Source organism: Bos javanicus, chromosome 9 (genome assembly GCF_032452875.1).
Source record: "Bos javanicus breed banteng chromosome 9, ARS-OSU_banteng_1.0, whole genome shotgun sequence".
NCBI classification, from domain to species: domain Eukaryota; kingdom Metazoa; phylum Chordata; class Mammalia; order Artiodactyla; family Bovidae; genus Bos; species Bos javanicus.
The window spans coordinates 14,791,940-14,813,112 of record NC_083876.1 but is presented as its reverse complement, the minus strand read 5'-3'; the positions used below and the strand labels follow the sequence as shown (position 1 = coordinate 14,813,112).

At 38.8% G+C, this 21,173-nt stretch overlaps 1 protein-coding gene across 3 annotated transcripts in view; it reads left to right on the top strand.

Annotated features, from left to right (window-relative positions):
• Window positions 1–21,173, top strand: part of COL12A1 (collagen type XII alpha 1 chain) — a 114,796-nt gene that overhangs the window by 32,186 nt on the left and 61,437 nt on the right. For 2 of the 3 annotated variants that reach the window (XM_061427224.1, XM_061427225.1), the window contains exons 13-24: window positions 1,688–1,960; window positions 7,953–8,219; window positions 8,668–8,860; window positions 10,165–10,286; window positions 12,004–12,153; window positions 12,235–12,354; window positions 12,452–12,616; window positions 13,198–13,344; window positions 16,146–16,285; window positions 16,817–16,946; window positions 19,381–19,523; window positions 19,837–19,966. In XM_061427224.1, coding sequence (XP_061283208.1) covers window positions 1,688–1,960; window positions 7,953–8,219; window positions 8,668–8,860; window positions 10,165–10,286; window positions 12,004–12,153; window positions 12,235–12,354; window positions 12,452–12,616; window positions 13,198–13,344; window positions 16,146–16,285; window positions 16,817–16,946; window positions 19,381–19,523; window positions 19,837–19,966 — 1,980 coding nt within the window. The remainder of the gene's footprint in view (window positions 1–1,687; window positions 1,961–7,952; window positions 8,220–8,667; window positions 8,861–10,164; window positions 10,287–12,003; window positions 12,154–12,234; window positions 12,355–12,451; window positions 12,617–13,197; window positions 13,345–16,145; window positions 16,286–16,816; window positions 16,947–19,380; window positions 19,524–19,836; window positions 19,967–21,173) is intronic. The other variant, XM_061427226.1, reaches the window with a different exon arrangement.

The window sequence follows — 21,173 nt, the reverse complement described above, 5'->3', positions numbered from 1 at the left end:
TATTTGTAAATCTCTCCAGTGTTAATTTGGAAGATTACTTTTGGAGAATGTTCTTAATGTGGCTTTTAAGCTTATTTAAATTCTGAATCCCTTTCAAGTACTTTTAAGTATTATTTCACAAAAGCTGTTCCTAATTGCAGCCTGGGAAATTTAAGAGAAGAAGTACATATGAAAAAAAGATGTAGTATATATTAAGCAAATGAAACATGCTGCGTATTTAAAACTTAGAGACGAGTAGTTGGAATACCAACCATCAAAACAAAATAAAAAGTGAAAAAACAACAGGCAAGTCAAACCCAACCAACTCAGCCCAACCTAACCAAAGAAACAGTTTGTTTAATTCCTGTAAGTAGAGAAGATATAAAGATGTGTGACCTTAGTAGGAATACAATTAAAGACCTTCAAATGAAGATGAGCCTCAGGAACTGAAGGAAAGAAGTCAGTATGTTCTTGAAAATAAATATTCTTGGTTGCAGTGAAATATGTAACTAATTTCCCTCCAGAGATGAGATGTCCTGTCAGCAGTTAAACTTATTTATAATAGAGTTAAAATTTTCCATTTGGTCTTGGGGTCTGGTAGTATGCCCAGCTTCCATTTTATTTTTTCCTCTGTAATCTGACATATATGATAGGGTTTTGTCCACCATTTATTGTTATCTTTATGTACTTGAAATTTAAATAATTATGAGTATTTTTAAGATACTCATTTTTACTCTTTGATTCAAGTAGAATAGCAGCCTTCAGCATTCTTGTAGCAGCACTGTATATCATTTTCTTGAATACACAATAATTACTGGTAAAATGTATGCTGGAGAGGCAGATAGTTTTATATTTATGTCATACTGTGGCATAAACCCTAGTAAAGGTAGCCAGTATAAAATGACTTGTATATTTATCTTACATTTAAATTATGGAAAGTTAGGGTTTTATTGGTAGACATCTGTGCCTCCTATTAAGTCAGGGTTTACATATTTTTTCCACTTGAGTTGTATTTTTATTTTGAATGGGAGAGCCAAAATTTAGTAGCAGACATTTTCGATCAGTTAGAGCAAGTGGTGTGTTTTATTTTGATGACTAATCGTTTTTAGGTTTTCCAGAAGAATTGTTGGTTTTTATTTTCCTTAGGGTTAAGCTATAATTGAAATTTTGCATTTCTGGATTTTTAGCTGTTTGAACAAATAGTTGAAAATAGACTGTGAAAAAAAGACTGTTGAAATTAAGATTTGCAAGTGATATAAGATTGTTGAAGTAACTGGAAGTGGTACATTGAAACGGAACTTACTTAAAGAAGATAAGAGAGGGAAAGATGATGGTGAAGAAATAAAGATCTTTGTGAACAATCGATGAAGAGAACTGAGTAAAATTGGGGGATTTAGATGCTTTTTTCCCTCTTTGAAAATTTCTTTAGGCATTTACTTCTATGTATTTGAATGTCATTCTTGTTCTGAAGGACATTTTAATCTGACTGGACATATGGGGGCAAGGGTGATAAGCAGGAATCAGGCATAATTATTCGGTTTAATCCCATCTTCTGTTCCCCTGACAGAACAGGACAGACAGCTCAGAAAGAAGAAATGGGTAAGTTAGACAAATTGAGTCCAACAAGTCAGGGTGTCTGCCAGGATGAGGGAGTATTTACATATCTAATAGACATTGAAGAGTGATCCCCCTTTCATTTCTTTTCTAGAGCGCGGTTCACCTGGAGATTTGATTACTAAAGATATCACGGACACATCGATTGGGGCTTATTGGACGTCAGCTCCAGGAATGGTTCGCGGTTACAGGGTCTCTTGGCAATCACTTTATGATGATATAGAGACTGGAGAAAAGAGTCTTCCTGCAGATGTAATTCATACTGTGATAGAAAACCTGCAGCCAGAGACCAAGTACAGAGTTTCCATATTTGCAACTTACAGTAGTGGAGAAGGGGAACCCTTGAGTGGAGAAGCCATGACTGAATGTAGGTAACACTCTGAGGGGGGTTGCCAGTGTGTTGGTGCTACCTAATAGCTATCAGCTCATGATAACCTCTTGCATTTTTTTTCTTTATGTGACAGATGAGGGCTAAAAACGTATGACCTTTAATGAATGTGCTTTGAAATCAAGTTCATTGTGTATCTAAACTTGTATCAGATTTTGAAATACTGAATCCCTACCAACTGCCTACACCGTTTACCCTTGAAAATGTGGGGGTTAATCTGCATATAATTTATAGGCAACCATTCTTATCCGAGGTTCCTCTGCATCCCAGGATAAAACCAACCTCGGATCATGTAGTCCTGCCGCATTTGATAGTGAAAAAAAAATCCATGTACAACTGGACCTTCAAAGTTCAAACCTTCGTTGTTCAAGGATGAACTGTGTTTCTCTCTCTCTCTCTCTCGCTTCTTTTTTTCTGGTGGAAAGATCAACTAGATGAGAGACTCAACTAGTAAAGAGACAGGAAGCTATGGAAACAGAGAGAATTCAGGGACATTTATAACTACATGGCCTCGGGCAAGTTCTTGAAACTTCTTTGAGCTTCAGTTTCCTAATATGTAGAATGCAGCGTCAGATTTGAGCATTAAATAAAATAACAGTGGGCAAAGCATAGCACCCTAGCCACTTAGAGAAGACTGATGTATAATGCAGCTGTTGAGACAATGTATGTTGTACAACCAGGACTAATCCTAAATTATTTTTACTATGTTTGGGGAGGCTAATTCAAGTCTACTCAGTTTTCTGATGGCTAAAATTTACCTTAATCTCATTAATATTCTTTTCTGTGAAAAATTTTGAGTGACGTCTCATCATTTATTATCAGGTGGCTAGGGAGAAATGTGTCTGTATTTCATAATTGTCTTTCCTAAAAAGCAATTTATTAAAAATGGGCATTTCTAAGAATTTATAGAAAAGTTTATTCTTTTTGTTTGGGAGGATTTAGGAAAAGGGGAAAGAGTGGGGGTGTTCTTGCATTTCTTTTTTTAGGAAGAAGTGGAGGAATTGGGTGAAATTAAGGCCACATATTGGGTGATATTTTTGCCAAAGGAGGAGAGAGGAAAACGCCAAGGGCAATTTCAGTAGTGAAGTCCTGTATCCTGATTTCAAGTTGTCCTTAAATTAAAATCTTTTGGTCTGAGTTCTCTGTAGAATTCATCTTTTCTTTTTTTTTAATCACTGGCAAAATCATTTGGATATGTCTGAGCTTAAGTCTGTGTCAAAATTAACAGATTAAAAAAAAAATCAAACTCCTTATAGGAGATTTAAATACATGAAAAGGCATATTTCCCAGATATTGACATGATTGGTTTCCATGATAGTGAATGAAATCCTGTGTCTGAATATATTGACTGACATAGTTTAAGAACTTGGCAGAAATTCATCTCTATTTCTGGCAGTTATTCATTTGTTGTAAAGACAAGTTATGTTGTAAATTTAGGCCACATATGACACATCTAGCTAAATTTATTTGTAGGCATAAAGATAAAATTCACATGGCTGAGAAATTATCAAAAAACACATATTTAGAGGGAAACTTTTTCAAAAATTCTCCTCCATCCTTTCTTCTTCTGAAAAGATTGAATCCTCAGATATTTATTTGGGATTTAAAATCTCCACAAGGGATATGTTTTAGCTCAAAGCAAGTATGTTAGTAGAAATTCTAAATAAACTTTCTAAAAGCTGAGCATCTAAGACATTTTCAGTATTTCTTGGCTAATTGATTGGTTTAAATCTTAGTAAATGGAAAGGCCTCTTTAGAACCATGAGCAGAGTAGGTAGGAATGAAAGGCACATTTTCTAGAGGGCATAAATCACCTGCTCAAACTGCTCAGCAAATTAGATGAAAGACAAGAACCCTTCTTTGTTCTGCTTCTATTTTTTAAAATTTTTATTTGGAGGACAATTGCTTTACAATGTTGTGTTGGTTTCTGCCTTACAGCAACACGAATCAGCCACAAGTGTATATACACCGCCTCCCTCTGGAGCCTCCCTCCCCACCCGCCATCTGCTACCATTCTTAGCTGTTGTGTTTTAGTTTGTTTTCTTTGTGGAAAGTAAGGTAGTTTCAAAAATGCTTTGAGAAATCCGAGTCACATGTAGTGTCTTTGGCTGGTGGACAGGTCCAAAAATTGTGTGTATAACTGGGCCATGCTCTTAGAGTATCTTATAAACTTCCAAGGGGGACATTTTGGAAATATTTTCTGCTTTCACCTGACGTTCAGAGACATGGTATGCAGACTGTCGATACACTGACAACCACGAATTGTGGCTAAAAAGCCAGCAGGTGGGAAACTCTACCGGCCCTTCAATTATGGCAGCTAGTTTAGCCAAGGTACAGTGAGACTGGAGAGCATCTTGTGAAAGGCACTAAAACTTGAAAAGAACTTAGAATGGGAGTGTTACAGCATTTTATAGCATGTGGCCTATCAATGAATGGAGTGACAAATCTTGCCTTTTTCTTAAGGGAAGACAACAAGGATTTCTTTTTCCTCCTTAAAATCCAGAGTTTCCCATTAAAGCCAGGATGAGATATGTCATACCTTATTTAACTTCAGTTCCTTTTTTTTCAAGAGTTAATTATAAAGCAGGAAAACAATTGAGATCCTTGAAGCACTTCAAAGTATGAAGTACAGTATTTGGAAGTTATTAACATATTTAAATTTGGGAATATTTTCAAGTTTGTGATCCCACTTTTGGGGGACATAGGCTTCATTTTAGACCAACACTCATAATATTTAACTGTCTATTTGTCTCAATTCTAAGTGGTATGAAATGGGTTTGAGACTTTTGTGTAAGGAAGAAATGTCTTGTTCTACTGAACAAGAGTTGAAGAGATGGAAACAAGAGGTCAGTAAACATATTTTAGCAGAACTTTTTCTAGAAAAGTGTTAGGCACACATGGATTTACTCAATACTTGTGACAGATTGTTCTGTGTACTATTCTTTCTCATGTTCTTTCAAAAATCCTATGTAAGGTCTTTACATTTTTTTTGAAAAAATATATATTTTTTCTTTTAATAGTTCACGTACCTAGAGAATAGTAATGGGGAACTGGAGATTAACTAAATACATTTTAATTTTCCAGAAAGTAATGGAATTGGCCAAGAATTCTCTTACTTTCTTAGCCTAAAATTTAAAAAAATGCAACCAATATACTCTTAGTTGAAATTATATTTGCATCTTTCAGAGACATAATTCATAAGCATATATTGATTTTCTTTACCTGTTTTGTCATTCTTACCTTTGTCCTATATACATAATGCATCTTTTGCTTATATGGCTGCTGTCAAGATTATACTGATTTTAAGTAATTTGCTAATAATGTGCCTGGATGTGGTTTTTTCATGTTTCTTGTGCTTAGGGTTATTGAGGTTGTTGGATCTGTGGGTTTATAGTTTTATAAGGTTTGAAAATATTTAGGCCATTATCTCTTAAAATATTTTATTTATTACTCCTCACTTTCTTCAGGTATTCTAGTTCCACATGTGGTAGACTGGTTGAAGTTGTCACATAGCTCACTTCGGTGCTTTTCAGTTTTTCAGTCTTTTTTCTTTTATTATGTTTCAATTTGGGTAGTTTTTATTCTCATGTCATCAAGTTTGCTAGTATTTTTTTTTTTTTTTTTGCAGTTTCTGATTTGATGTTAGTATCACCCTGTGTATTTCTTGTGTCAGGCATTGTATTTTTCACTTCTAGAGGTTTGGTTTGAGTCTTTGTTATATATTCTATGTGTTTACCTAACATGCTTAATATTTCTTGTACCATCATTAACATATGGAATATGGTACATATCATAATATTGATAATATCTGTTTTGATGTTCCCTTTGAATAGTTCTGTCATATGTGTTATTTTCAGTTCTATTTCTGCTTGCAGAACTTGGTTTCTGGTGAGAGCTCTCTTCCTGGTTTGCAGATGGCTATGTTCTTTCTGTGTCCTCAGGTAGCCTTTCCTCAGTCTGTACATGTTGAGGGTAAGGAGGGGAGAGAGAGAGAGGAAATGAGCTCTCTGGTGTCTCCTCATCCTCTTATAAGGATTCCGGTTCCATCAGATTAGGGCCTTACCTGTAGAATCTCATTTAATCCTAATTACCTCCCTGCGTGCTAAATCACTTCAGTTGTGTCCAACTCTTTGCGACTCTAGCGCTCCAGGCTCCTCTGTCCATGGGATTCTCCAGGCAAGAAATAATTGAGTGGGTTGCCATTTCCTTCTCCAATTACTTCCTAAAGGTCCAAATACTATCACATTGGAGATTAATGCATTAACATATGAATATAGGGAGGCACAACCATTCAGTCCATGATACAGGTTATTATTTTTTTCTTTATTTGCATTTCTGGTAATGTTTATTAGAAGCCAGACTATGAACTTTACTTTTTTGGATATCAGATATTTTTATGTTCTTACAAATATCCTCTAAAGGTTTGTTTTGGGATGTAGTAAACTCACTTGGAAACAGTTTGATATTTTTGAAGCTTTCATTAACATTGTGTTAAAACTAGACTAGAGAAACCTTTAGTTTAGGGCTTCTTTTACACCAGTCCTGGGGCAGTAACTCCTTCTTAGTACTCTATATGATGTTCAGAGAATTTTGAGATTTTCTATTCTGAAGAGGGGAAATATTTCTGGCCCCACATGAACTCTAAGAACTTTTTTCTCTCTACTCCTTCTAGGTGGTTCTTTCTCTGGTTTTGAGTAGTTTACTTATTCATATGTACAGAGTAGTACTGGATTGAACACTTAAGTAGGACCTTTTGCAGATTTTTGGAGCTTTTTCTCCGTCACACTATCTCCAGGACTTTCTCTGCAAGTTCTAAGTGCCTTGGACTCCCCGAACTGACAAAACTACCTCCTCAATTAAGGGAGACCACCAGGCTCCATCTGGGTTCCCCCTTCCTGTACTGGTGCTGGAAACTCTCTCCTAGCAATAAGTCAGGGCAATGATCAAGCTCCTTCTCATTTGTTTCTCTCAGGGATCATGGTCCTATGCTGCCTAATGTCCCATGTCTGAAAAATGCTGCTATGTCTCTGTGTGTGTGTGTATGTGTGTGTGTATTTTTTAAAGCTTTCCCAGGCTTTTTTTTTTTTTTAGTTTTTTCAGGTGGTCCTTGCCTGTTTGAACATGAAAATTTCTTTTAGAACCAAAAAAGATTGTCTGCAGTGTTTCCTTCAGCTTTGTCTCTCTTTTTAGAAGATGCTTATGATTTTTGAATGCTGAGATTACTGAATTGAATGAAATGATCCTGCTTATAAGCTCTAATTATATATAAAAAGAGGACTGTATTGGCTATTTGTGGATGTTGGGTGACCAGTTTCTGATATAGTTATAATAAGATATAATTTAATAAAGTTTGTTGTATACTAATCAAACCCTTTTTACATACAGTTTTTTCTAAAACCATCCAGTGTATACTGGTTTATCTCCAGAGCCCCAGAGATACTTTTATGTGTCAGAATTTCCTGTTCCTTGATCGTCTTATGTGTTCATGGCAATCGCAAAGGGTGGTGTTAACTATAGTCACTCTGGCTAGTCATTTATGCATTGTACTTTTTTTCTGAAAAGACTCAAGGAATATTTCTGACCCTGTATTTATGATTTTTCATATTCTGCACACTGTAATTTCTACAGGAATTCTTTACAGATGGAAATATAATAAAAATTCTAAAAATTCATCTCCGGAAATGGATGTTTTCTTTACTAAAGTCTCTGGAATGCAAATAGGAAATCCTTGCAATATGAACTTCCATTTTTTAGTTACTAGCCAGATAAAAAGAAAACATCTCACTGTGTAACCTCACTGAGATTAGGTTCACACGCCATCCTGAATTTAAGCAAGATCACAATGTGAAGTAAAGGAAGGGTGTACGTATTTAAGAAACCACATCTAGTGTCTTTTCACATAACTGTGGTGGTGGACATAAGCATGTTCTTTCAGCATGATATACATTGTAACCTTCTTTTCATCTCACAGTGTCTGAAGACTCAAAAACTTTGAAAGTGGATGAAGAAACAGAAAACACAATGAGAGTTACCTGGAAACCAGCACCTGGGAAAGTTGTCAACTACCGTGTTATGTATCGCCCCCGCGGGGGTGGGAGGCAGATGGTCGCCAAAGTGTCACCCACAGTCACCTCAACTGTGTTAAAGCGACTTCAGCCCCAGACCACGTATGACATCACAGTTCTCCCAGTTTACAAGACAGGGGAAGGAAAGCTTAGGCAAGGATCGGGAACAACAGGTATGAAATCATAATAATTTGAGGGGGCAAGTGTAATATTTTAATGGGGGATTTTAATATATCTGCTTCATTTGTGAATATCGAAAATGAACTCTGTAATAAATTATGTTATAATAGTTGGATAAGATGCCTAATTAGCATATGATTTTTACCAATCTAGTTCCTTGTAAAATGATCCTACATATTAATGTTACTCTAATCTGAATTGTGAATGCTATTTACACTCGCACTTGGCTCACACTCTAATATTCTGACTTTTATTGGGCATTATAGTTTGTGCTTTCTGACTTAACATAAAGTAAATATTTATTTTGAAGTGTTTTGCTTGTGGTGATTGCCATGTGTGCCACTTAGATATTTAGAATTCAACTTATTATTGTAGGGGTTAATAAAAAAACTCCAGAGCCTAGGCTTTTGGGTAATATTTTAATATTTATTATCTCTACAGCTTCTCGATTTAAATCACCCAGAAACCTCAAAACATCTGATCCAACCATGTCAAGCTTCCGGGTAACTTGGGAGCCTGCACCCGGTGAGGTCAAGGGTTACAAGGTCACGTTTCATCCCACGGGAGATGACAGAAGACTGGGGGAGTTAGTGGTTGGACCGTATGACAACACAGTTGTTCTAGAGGAACTTAGGTAGGAGTGAACTCTATTTCATTTTTGTTAACAGATTGCATAACCGATGTAAATTTGTAGGCCTTCCACACACGATCACTTATGTGTCTGTCGCTGGCAGAGTATTTAAAATCAGCCCAAGTTGCTTTCTCACTCTTGTTGAGGCTGAAGTTGAGATTTGGGTTCAGACGTTCAAAATTAGGCCTGAACAAGTGTACTATTTTAATGATGTTTGTTACTAAGAAATCAGGAATGGTGTTTTTTCCCATAGCACCCCTCTTTTAAAAAACTGACATCCACATCGCACCATTTCACCAAGAGCAGCTTGTCCCCAACCAGCCCCATGGAAATGTGGGTGTTCCTGTGCTTCAGGAAAGGCCCAGGGGCTGACCCAGAGATGCCTGCGTACATCCCCTCCCAGGAGCGAGGGAGGGAGTGGGCCTTTGTGCTTGGGGTCAGCTGAGAGGCTTGGGGAAGTGGGGGCTGATGGAAGGTCTTGCTGTAGGCTCCGCAGTGGAAAAGAAGGAGGTTTGAGTTTGAACAGCAGCCTACATCCTTTATAGTGAAAAAAACAGAGTGCTCTGCATTCATTGCCAGGTGGAAAGTTGAGTTGTTTTGACTATTCATTCAACAACACTGATATCTGTTTGAACAATACTTATTTTTATCAGAATAGGGAGGATAAAATTGATTGAGCCTACTATGTGCCAGGGGGCTTCCCTGGTGGCTCAAATGGTAAAGTATACACCTGCAATGCAGAAGACCCAGATTCGATCCCTGGGTGGGGAAGATCTTCTGGAGAAGGGAATGGCTACCCCCTCGAGTACTCTTGCCTGGAGAACCCCATGCACAGAGGAGCCTGGTGGGGCTGCTGTCCATGGGGTCACAAAGAGTCCGACATGACTGAGCAACTTTCACACACTATGTGCTGGGCACTGTGCCAGGGCTTTATGTTTCCTTGCAAGTACAACATTTTAAATTGTTTTCTTAAAGCCCATTACTTAGCAGTAGTAAAAGTGAGAGCTTGATCCTTTCCTAACTTGCTCAGTGGGAAGGTGGGAATTCTACATTTGATGGAAGGCAAGGTGGAAACTGGTGCCCTGAACCGCCAGTGTTCTCTAGGATGCTAGTTTCCCTCAATACCTCACAGTGTGAGCTTAAACTGGAATGTGATGGAAATTATTTTTCTTCTCTTGCAATATTATGTGTTATAACTTCCTCTGAATGAAAGTGTATACATCAAGATGAGTATTTATAACAAAACAAAAAAAAATGCTACCACTTGAGCCTATTATACATACAGACTGTATATTTTAACATTTCAGGGCAGGTACCACCTATAAAGTAAACGTTTTTGGAATGTTTGATGGAGGAGAAAGTTCACCACTTGTTGGACAAGAAATGACAACTCTTTCTGACACAACTGTAATGCCAATTTTATCCTCTGGTAAGAAATTGAATTGCATTCTCCTAAGAAAAGTCAGTACCACGCAACTTTTTCAAATGTAAAGTGTTAGATTAATTATACCATGAAAATCAACCATTAAATTTTATGTTAAAATTTATTTCAGTAATATATACTTTAAAAAATTCTACAGACATCCAGCTAAGCACACTTTGCCAACATTTTTTTTAAGGCTTTCTTGTCAGCATTACATTAGTTACAGAGTACTGTATTGTTTAAAGCTGAGTTTTTCAATGGGTAGATGATGTACATTTCTCTCTTTTTAATGATTCAAATGCAGTTTTATTTCGCTAAAGTAATTGTAGAAAGGATTTATTTGGGCTGAGCAAGTGGTATTTGGTTATTGATACGTTAATAGGTGGGCAGCTAAGACTTGGAAAGCAAAATGGTAACATAAACCCCTTAGACTTTCTGCTGCTGCCACAACTACAGCTTTGATACACATGAAGCTAGATTTGAACATTCTTAGCAGTGAGGGTGGTGGGTAGAGTTTACTTCTAAATATTTTCATCATTTGCTTATAAAGAGTAGGTCTTGGAAGAGCAGGAGCGGACTTGTAAAGACATAGGTGCATGGATGGCGTTGGGGAATCCTCACTCCGATGGCCCGTCCAGTATGCCAGTGATGCCTTTGTAGTATAATGAGCATCACTGAGTTTGCCTCAGTTTTTTTTTTTTTTAATAATATAAAGATCAGATGCTAACATGGCAAGTAGTTGAAAAATTCATAGCTGGTAACATAAGCTCTTGGAAAAGAAAGCATTTGAAAATATGGATGTGGATAAAATAAAGTCTCAACTCTTGCTGTTTTGCATTGATGTTCTGTTTTTTCTCTTATGATGATATTAACTGACTTATATTTTTATTTTGTAGCTTGTGCACTGAGGATTTGGGATAATTCTCTCTTTCCAAAGCACCCTAGCTTTGTATCAGTGTTTGTCCTTGTGGTCTCTGTAGCTCTCGATTTGTATACTTCTTTGCATCCTTTTTTCTAGATTGTCTTCCTTCTCTCTTGATTTTTTAAATGTGCAGATTTCACCATTTGTATTTACCTGATTCTTATATGTAGTAGATGATTAAGTTATTTAAAACTAAATAATAGCCATCAGATTTTTAAACAGTATATTTTTTACTTCAGAAGGGTTGAGAGTTCTGTGCCTAATCCTTAATAATGTATGTATTACTGAGAGTTTGCATTAATTCAAAAGATATTTTTGGCTCACTGAACCTTTTTCTGGCTTGCACATTTTAAAGTTCATCTCATACTTGTCTGCTAATGACCACTGAAAATTGAGGAAAATGCAAAGTTTTATTAAAATTATTATTTCCTTATAGTCAGAAGGCTGTACATTCCCTCTTCTATATTTCAGTGTTTGGGTTTGTGAGCCTATTCAAATTTATAATGACAGTTTAAGTCTCCATGTTCTATGATTGTGGCCATAAATATAGTCAAAGATGAAGGAAAGATTTTCCACTGAAATGATTATTAGAGGGATGGATAGTTCCTGTGATTCTTATTTGAAGCTCTAAGTCATATGGACGTGTTTTCAAAGTCTTGAACTCCCAATCACCTCACTGAGCCACAGAACTGAGATTGTTAGGTGACCCTGGCCCCCGGGGGTGGCAGAAGAGTGCGCTGGGAAGTAACGTGACAAAGAATGTCCCCCTGACTCCATGCTGTCTCGTGATTGCTGCGTCAGGGATGGAGTGTCTCACCCGGGCTGAAGCAGACATCGTGCTGCTGGTGGATGGATCGTGGAGCATCGGCCGGGCGAACTTTAGAACCGTCAGGAGCTTCATTTCTCGTATCGTGGAAGTCTTTGAGATTGGCCCCAAAAGAGTACAGATTGGTAGGTCTCACAACATGGACGGCATTTAGATGTCTTCATCAGGTTCGCTTACATATGCTAATGCCAGTGGTGTCCTTTCAGCCCTCGCGCAGTATAGTGGGGACCCCAGAACAGAGTGGCAGCTAAATGCTCACAAAGACAAGAAGAGCTTGCTGCAGGCCGTGGCGAACCTGCCTTACAAAGGAGGCAACACCCTCACAGGTGAGCCAGATGGTTCAGGGCGCTGTCGGCTCTCGCTTTTGTCCGAGCTCGTGGCTGAATAATGATGTGGCTGATTCTCTTTTAACAATCCCACTAGGGATGGCCTTGAATTTCATTCGCCAGCAGAGCTTCAAGACCCAAGCTGGCATGAGACCTCGAGCTCGAAAAATCGGTGTTCTTATCACTGATGGAAAATCCCAGGATGATGTAGAGGCACCTTCCAAAAAACTCAAGGATGAAGGTGTGGAACTGTTTGCCATTGGTAAGTATGGATGAGAATAGCCGTGCCTCCACGGGTGACAAATATTTTTGCCAAGGATAATTTTGTAGTTAAAAATATTTTCTGAAGCATGAAAAATACAGAAACACACTTTCCCGATCACATGATTTATTAAAATAATGTGCCAGGAAGTTCATCTATTTTCTTCTTTTCTCCTTACAATGGGACAAAATTACATGGCTTCTTGGAAGAGAGTAATAAATCAAGAGGACAACTGTACTATTAATAGGATTCAGGAAAATTCCTGTTTGGTTTTCCACAGCATCATGTTTGTTTTTGATATCCACTATTTTATAATACTTTCCAGAAAAAAAACACTAAACAAACTCTTTTTGGTGGGGAATTGGTGCTAGAAGCATTGAGAAGCCAAACAAAATAACCTTCAGTTTGTATTATTTTTTGTTTCTATTTAATTTATGTAATCATTTTATTGTTGGGGAAAATCTTATATACATTCTAGTTAACACGGAATGTATAAGGGTAGCCTATGAAATATTTGCTTTGTTCCATGAATTTTTTTCTGAGACATGCTTTTAATTTGTGTATATCCATTTTCCCCCAAGGTATTAAAAATGCTGATGAAGTTGAGTTAAAGATGATTGCAACAGATCCTGATGATATCCACGCGTACAACGTGGCGGATTTTGATTCACTTTCTAGGATCGTGGATGACCTCACCAACAACTTGTGTAACAGTGTCAAAGGTCCAGGTAAGGTTAGCCCAGGTTCTTACCCTCAGAACTGTTGGTATTTTGGTCCATTTAATTCTTTGTAGAATGGAGGGAGTGGATTACTTTGTGCATTGTGAGATGTTTAGCAGCATCCCTGAACACTGCCCACCAGATACCAGTAGTATCCCCTGAGTTATGACAACTAAAAATACCTTCAGAATGTGCTGAACGTCTGCTGGGGAGAACACTGCCCCCAGTTGAGAATCATTGATTTAGTCCTTGGGTTTTCTCTGATGGCATCAAACTGTAAATGACTTCTAGTTTATTTGGGGATACATTTAGTTTAAATGTGCCTGTATCAAACACATGCTTCCTAGGTGGCTCAGTGGTAAAGAATCCTCCTGCCAATAAAGGAGATGCAGTTTTGATCCCTGGGTCAGGAAGATCCCCTGGAGAAGGAAGTGGCAACCCACTCTAGTATTCTTGCTGGGATAATCCCTTGAACAGAGGAGCCTGGTGGGCTATGGTCCATGTGGTTGCAAAGACTTGGACATGATGGAGCGACTGCACACGTGTGCACCACACACACAGACACATACACAAGTGAGATTAGGGAATAAAGAGGTGCTTTCTCTCCTGGTGTATATTTTTCTCTGGTAAACCATCTTCACTCCATATCACTACTAAGTTACTATTAAATGCCCCAACCAGAGATGATCACATTTAATACTTTGCACTTGTAACTTCTAAACATAAAGACAAGTTACAGTGTTAGAGTGTGGATTTTTAGAAAGGGTATCATCTCTCTTTACCACTGAAGAAATAGATTTAGAGAAATACAGTTACTTACTCAAAGTCAGATGGGTAAAGATGTTTTGAGAGGTCCTTGAAAAAAGGTAGCTATTGATAAGGAATTAAGATTTAGAAATAAAATTATAGAAGTGAATTTGTAGTGGTAAGTGGTATAAAATAATTACTACCTGTGTAAATTGTAGGACAAACCATGGTAAATACGAAATTGAAGGTATTTTGAAAATTAATGATAAAATGATGGTTCTTATTGTATGAGAAAAATTTCTTTTAAGTAAGTGTAGATTCTGGTAAAGATTGTCTTTCATTAATTTACTCTGGTTTTGGAAAGTTGGAATGAGTTTAACAAAGTGGTAGAAATGGTTCACGTGCTTTGGATACTAAGGATACATTTATTTGAATGTTCCTTCTTGAATTTCTCTCTTCAAAATTTTGCAGATTTTCTTTTTGGATTTTGAACAATAGACTGACCTTTTCCCAGGAGAAATAGAGCAGCCAGGAAGCCAGAATTTGTAGGCGTCTGGCTTTGGATTAGCTGAGAGAGTTGTAGTTTTATTTAGTTGGAGAGAACTTTGAGTGGGGATGAAAACATCTTTTATCTGTTTTACTTTATTTTTTTTACATCTGCTATGTAATAGTTGCATTCATTTAGTTTCCCAGACAGTAAAATTGCTTGATAATTTTGTAGGCTTGATTATGACCCAAGTACAATAAAGGTTAGGATACTAAGAATGGAAATGCTTTTTCCCAGCTTTGGCTTACAAAGAAAGTAGGAAGAGTTCATATGAGAATGATTTGCCATGCTCATGGAGTCACTGTATTAGCTCTCCTATGATTATTATTTGGGATGTCTCTCTAATGGTCTTATTGAGCCCAATATTTCTATTTTCATTTATATTGATTCCAAATATTTTTATATATTAGTCATTTCACCTACACTTAGGAACAGAAAAAAACAAACACAGCAGTAGGATATTCCTAAATTTTAGAAGACTTGGTTGTTTCTCTCTGAGTGAGAAAGGAAGTAGGTTATCTTACCACTGAATTAGATCCTGAAAAGGAACTAAACATGAATAAAAAATCACTTCTGTCCTCACAGAGCATAACTTATGGTTAAGAAGATAAGACATGAATGTAAATAATCAACATGATGATGAAGGCAGTGAACTTGGGTGGTACCAATAGCGATAGAGGCGATAGATAGAGTTGTCAGGCCCCATGTTGTCATTTACTGATACATGCAGAAGGTGGGAGAGCAGAGAGAGTATCCGGGATGAGTCGGAGGTATTGAATCTAGGTGACTGATAAACTGTGATGCTGTCAGGATGAGGGGAGCGGCTTTTAAAGGATGACAAGAGCTCAGATTTGAATTTCCTGAGGGTGAAGAATCTTAGGCCACCCATTCAGAGAGGACTTATGGGCACTGGGCGGATTTACTGGAGAAGACTCTTGAGAGTCCCTTGGACTACAAGGAGATCAAACCAGTCCATCGTGAAGGAAATCAGTCCTGAATATTCATTGGAAGGACTGATGCTGAAGCTGAAGCTCCTATGCGTCGGCCACCGGATGTAAAGAGCTGGCTCATTAGAAAAGACCCCTGATGCTGGGGAAGATTGAGGGAAGGAAGAGAAGGGGGCAGCCGAGGATGAGATGGTTCGATAGCATCACCAACTCAATGGACATGAATTTGAGTGAACTCCAGGAGATAGTGGAGGACAGAGGAGCCTGGCCTGCTGCAGCCCATGGGGTTACAAAGAGTCAGATGTGATTTAGCAACTGAACAAGAACAACTGTAACTTGTCAGTATATGAAAGAATGTGTACAACTGTAACTTGTTAGTATATGAAAGAATGTGTACAACTGTAACTTGTTAGTATATGAAAGAATGTGTACAACTGTAACTTGTTAGTATATGAAATAATGTGTACAAAAGCTTGAAATAAGGAGAGGAACACCATTGCAACCTAATTTAAATATCGTCATCTTGCTATGATAATGAAAAAGTCTATGTACTTCATTTCCATGTGCAGGTGACTTGGAAGCTCCTTCCAACCTAGTTCTTTCTGAGCGGACCCATCGTTCTATGAGAGTGAGCTGGACACCTCCTTCTGACAGCGTGGACAGGTACAAGGTGGAATACTACCCAGTGTCAGGAGGGAAACGGCAAGAAGTGAGTAGACCTCACAACCCGCTCCTTCCTGTCCCGAGATTGGGTCCTCCTCCTTAGGGCTCTGGGAGGAATGCCGGGGGGGAAGTAGGGGGCAGAACTGGGTCCATGGTGGTGTTCTCCATTTCTTGCAGGGCAAGCACTTCCATTTGGGCTTAATTAGAGGGAAGAGCTTTTAATTTCTTATGCTTTCCAAGAATTGCACAGTATCAATACAATTTTTAATTAGGGATTAAGAGGGTGTTTAATCTGTTCATGAGTTTATACGAGAATCATCAAGTAGGAAGGAAACATTGAGGATGTTCTAGTTTTATGCACTCATCTTACAAATAAGGAAACAACAGCTGGGAGCATAAACTGTATGGATTATCCAAGATCTCACTGTAATCTGATAGTTTTCAAAAACAAAAGACAATGACCCCATTGAAGAATATTTCTTAAACTCATTGAAGTTAACTACTTCACAATTAACAGTAGAAAAGAGGGAACTGATTCTAACAGAAGTTGTTATTTTTTATAAATTTCCATCCCTAGTTTTATGTGAGCCGATTGGAAAGGAGCACGGTCCTGAAAGATCTGAAGCCTGAAACTGAATATGTTGTCAATGTGTATTCTGTAGTGGAAGATGAATACAGTGAGCCTCTGAAGGGCACAGAAAAAACATGTAAGTCAGATTAAAAAAAAACTCAATGTTTAATTTATTAAGGTAAAGAGGTGACAGGCCATGTGGGATTTTTTTTTTCATTTTCATTTAAAAAAATTATTGAAATATTGTTGATTTACAGAGTTGTGTTAGTTTCAAAGGTATAGCGAAGTGATTCAGTTATATGTGTACATTTTAATTTTCAGGTTTTTTTGAGATTCTTATAGATTATTAAAAGATACTGAGTGTAGTTCCCTGTGGTATACAGTAGGTTCTTGTTGATTGTCTATTTCATATACAGTTGTTGTTGTTCAGTCGCTAAGTTGTGTCTGACTCTTTGTGACCCCATGGACTGCAGCACACCAGGCTTCCCTGTCCATCACCATCTCCTGGAGTTTGCTCAAACTCAAGTCCATTGAATCGATGATGCCATCCAACCATCTCATCCTCTGTTGCCCTCTTCTCCTCCTATCCTCCATCTTTTTCAGTATCAGGGGTTTTTTTTGTAGATCAGATCAGATCAGTCGCTCAGTCATGTCCGACTCTTTGCGACCCCATGAATTGCAGCACACCAGGCCTCCCTGTCCATCACCAACTCCCGGAGTTCACCCAGACTCACGTCCATCGAGTCAGTGATGCCATCCAGCCATCTCATCCTCTGTCGTCCCCTTCTCCTCTTGCCCCCAATCCCTCCCAGCATCAGAGTCTTTTCCAATGAGTCAACTCTTTGCATGAGGTGGCCAAAGTACTGGAGTTTCAGCTTCAGCATCATTCCTTCCAAATATTTTTGGAGAAGGCAATGGCACCCTACTCCAGTACTCTTGCCTGGAAAATCCCATGGATGGAGAAGCCTGGTGGGCTGCAGTCCATGGGGTCGCTAAGAATGGGGCACGACTTCACTTTCACTTTTCACTTGCATGCATTGGAGAAGGAAATGGCAACCCACTCCAGTGTTCTTGCCTGGAGAATCCCAGGGACAGAGGAGCCTAGTGGGCTGCCGTCTATGGGGTCGCACAGAGTCCGACACGACTGAAGCGACTTAGCAGCAGCAGCAGCAGCAGCAGTGTGTATATTTCAACCCCAGCCTCCTGATTTATCTCTCCCCACCTCTGCCACTATCCCCCCTTGGTAACTCTAAGTTTGTTTTCTATGTCTGTGAGTCTATCTGTGTTTTGTAAATAAGTTCGTTTGTAGTGTGTGGGATTTCTGTAAGCCTTCCGAATCATCCCTTTATTTGATATCTCTTCAACACACATTTACTGAATGTGTACTTTGTGCAGGTTCTCAATAAATACTCTGTGATTTTCTGCTTTTACCGGCTGCTCCTACCATCTTGGAACCCACTGGGTATTCATGGCAAGAGTTTACCTTAGAGGGAAGGGTAGCTTTCACGATTGTCCACCTCTTAAGGGAAGGTACCATGTGGGGAGTGGGACTCAGAGTATCTGGAGGAGCAGCTGTGCAGGAATCATCTGATTCAGTTCTGCATGAGGCCAGATCTTCCAGCTGGCAGCGAGAGCTCCTTTTTTATTGACTTTTGGACTCTGGCCTTTACCAGAGAAGCTCTGATGGCTTTGGCTTTGAGTAGAGCTTTGAGGAAAGATATTCCTCACTCCTATTCCTGGTGGGGTTTCTGAGGCCATATGAAAATACTCTTTCCTTCTCCCATCTTCTTGGCTGACCTCCAGGAAGAAGGGAGGCCTTTTATAAGAAAGAGGAAGGAATGGGCGTAACTCCAAGTCAAGAATTGACTCCACTGACTGCTCAGTCCCTTAGGTCTTTATCTCTCATATTTCCCTTCATATTAGACCATTAGGTGGGAAATAATATACTTCATAATGGGCAGGATTAATCTGATAATTCCTTAAAACTTTAAAGTCCATCTTTGAACAAAAAACTAGAAAAGCTGTGTGGATATTAAGTGAAGAGGAAACTGTAAGCCTGTTACTGTGCCTCATGGGCTAATCTTCTCTTTGAAGAATCCCCTGAGTTCCACTTATTAATAGACATCACTCTCACTTATTTTTTTTAAAGTAAAAATGAAATGAAATACTAGGTTGCCTTTTTATGTATGAAATTCTATGATTGAAGAATGAAAATGGTCGATTTACAGATGTTCCAGAAAAAGAGACTGAAACCTCAGGAAGTTATTCTCTGTTTTGGCTTTCGGATAGACACTAGAATGCCATTTTACATTTAAATGTCTTTTTCTCTATGAAATAGTTATCACATGCAGTCTTAGTAGGTGTTGGTGGTAAACAATGAGATTGGGTTTTTGAGGGCAGAGAAAGGGCTTCTATTAACTCTCACTGATTACTCACAGCAGCCCATTTTCTATTTACCATACACTAATATCAGTAACTGCATTGCACTTTACCACTGAGCCACTGGAAGCAGTTAACAAATAAGGAGAATGACAAGAGTTAGACAGATATTTGCTTTCTCATTTCAACAGTACCAGTGCCTGTGGTCAGCCTGAACATTTACGACATTGGCTCAACCACCATGCACGTGCAGTGGCAGCCAGTGGGGGGCGCTACCGGCTACACTGTGACCTACGAACCCATCAATGCCACAGTTCCGACCAAGCCCAAAGAGGTGGGAGCTTTGTTTGTTTATCTTGGCTCTTCTGGAGGCTTCACTGTTGTCGAGTCCCCGTTAAGGGGCTCATTAGCTCATGTATAGCTTTACACACAAAACAAAAACAGATTAGATTTGTGGCCTGTGACACATCTTAAAAAATATATATATATATATATATCAGTATGAAAAGGGAAATGCTGTTCAGAGAAATGAAAAATAAAAGTTGTGTTCAAATCTAGTGGTCACAGCTTGGTGTGATTGGCTGTCCCTCATTAGCGGAAATGTTTTATTTGAATGTGTTCTTTCGCCTTGGCTCATCCATCTGCAGATGCGCCTGGAGCCGACAGTGAATGACGTGCAGCTGAGTGACCTCTTCCCCAACACCGAGTATGCAGTTACAGTCCAGGCTGTCCTGCATGACCTCACCAGTGAACCCGTCACAGCAAGGGAAGTCACCTGTAAGATGTCGCTGGGTTTCCTTCTTCTCTCATTGCTGTGAATGAGGCTCATTTGTTAAGCTTTTTCTTTTGCCCAATGATGCTAAAACTGATTTTGATTGTTTGTGTATAAGTTGTAGGGTTATTCATTATGGCCAAGGTTGTTTCTAGACTTAGGGCAGCATCTTAATCAATTATTAAGATTTGCATTTATTTTTCCATATTTAACATATTAGATTTTCAGATGGTATCTTATAATCAGTGGTGTCTTACCATTGCTCTTGGTGAGGTGTCAGTCAGGGAACAGAGCGTAAAATAATGGTGCATCTTAAAGTCCCTGTTGTCGATCCATGAATATGGTATACACCATTAGTGAGAAGGGGATGTTGGAGAAAAATACTAGGTTTAAGATCAAGATGTTCCAAGTTCTTGTTGAAGTAGAAACTATGGCACATCCGAATCAGTCTGTTTATGTTAAGTAAATTAACTTAATCCCCAAACATATTGATCAACTATGATGTTCCAGTCTTGTGCCTAGGTTTTGGGAATGTCCTGATAAATAACGTAGAGCAAGGTAGAGGACCCTGACTCCTTCATGGTTTGCACTTCTCTCGTGTGTGTTGTTCAGCCTTCTGTGTGTTTCTGGTTTGTTTCACTAGCATTTCGGTGCTTTTTCTTGAAAAGTGACAGTGATGGCACTTAGGACCCTGGTCTTACCCAGCTGGTAGTTTCCTTTCATGCTTCTTGAGGTGGGCATGCTGGGATTCTAAGCATGTCTTGGCTTACATTTTGTGAGTCTCAGACTGCATTTCTAAGGAAATTAAGAAGTTGTAAGAAACCTTCAGGGGGGTAAGGGGCTGAGACAGAGGCATGAAGAGATGGAAAAGAGAAACCCTGCAAGGCGGGGCAGGATATAGTCACTGACATCAAATAATCACCTTTTACATGTCAGACCCTATTGGAGCTTGTGAATTGTAGAAATGGGGCGGTGGTGGGTGGACAGAGTAGGAATCCAGCCAGGCATGGCGACATATCCTGGAGGTGCTGAGTGAGGGGACCCAAGTCATAGTGGGATTAAAGACAGACGTGGCTATAGATTTGGATATAGGGCTGGACTGCAGCAGCGGAGGAGGGGGAGGACACAGAAAGAGGCCAAGAGAAGAAAGCATTGAAGGGATGCAGGGGTAGGAGCAGAGAGGTGGAGATTCAGGAAGAGACGTGCAGACTT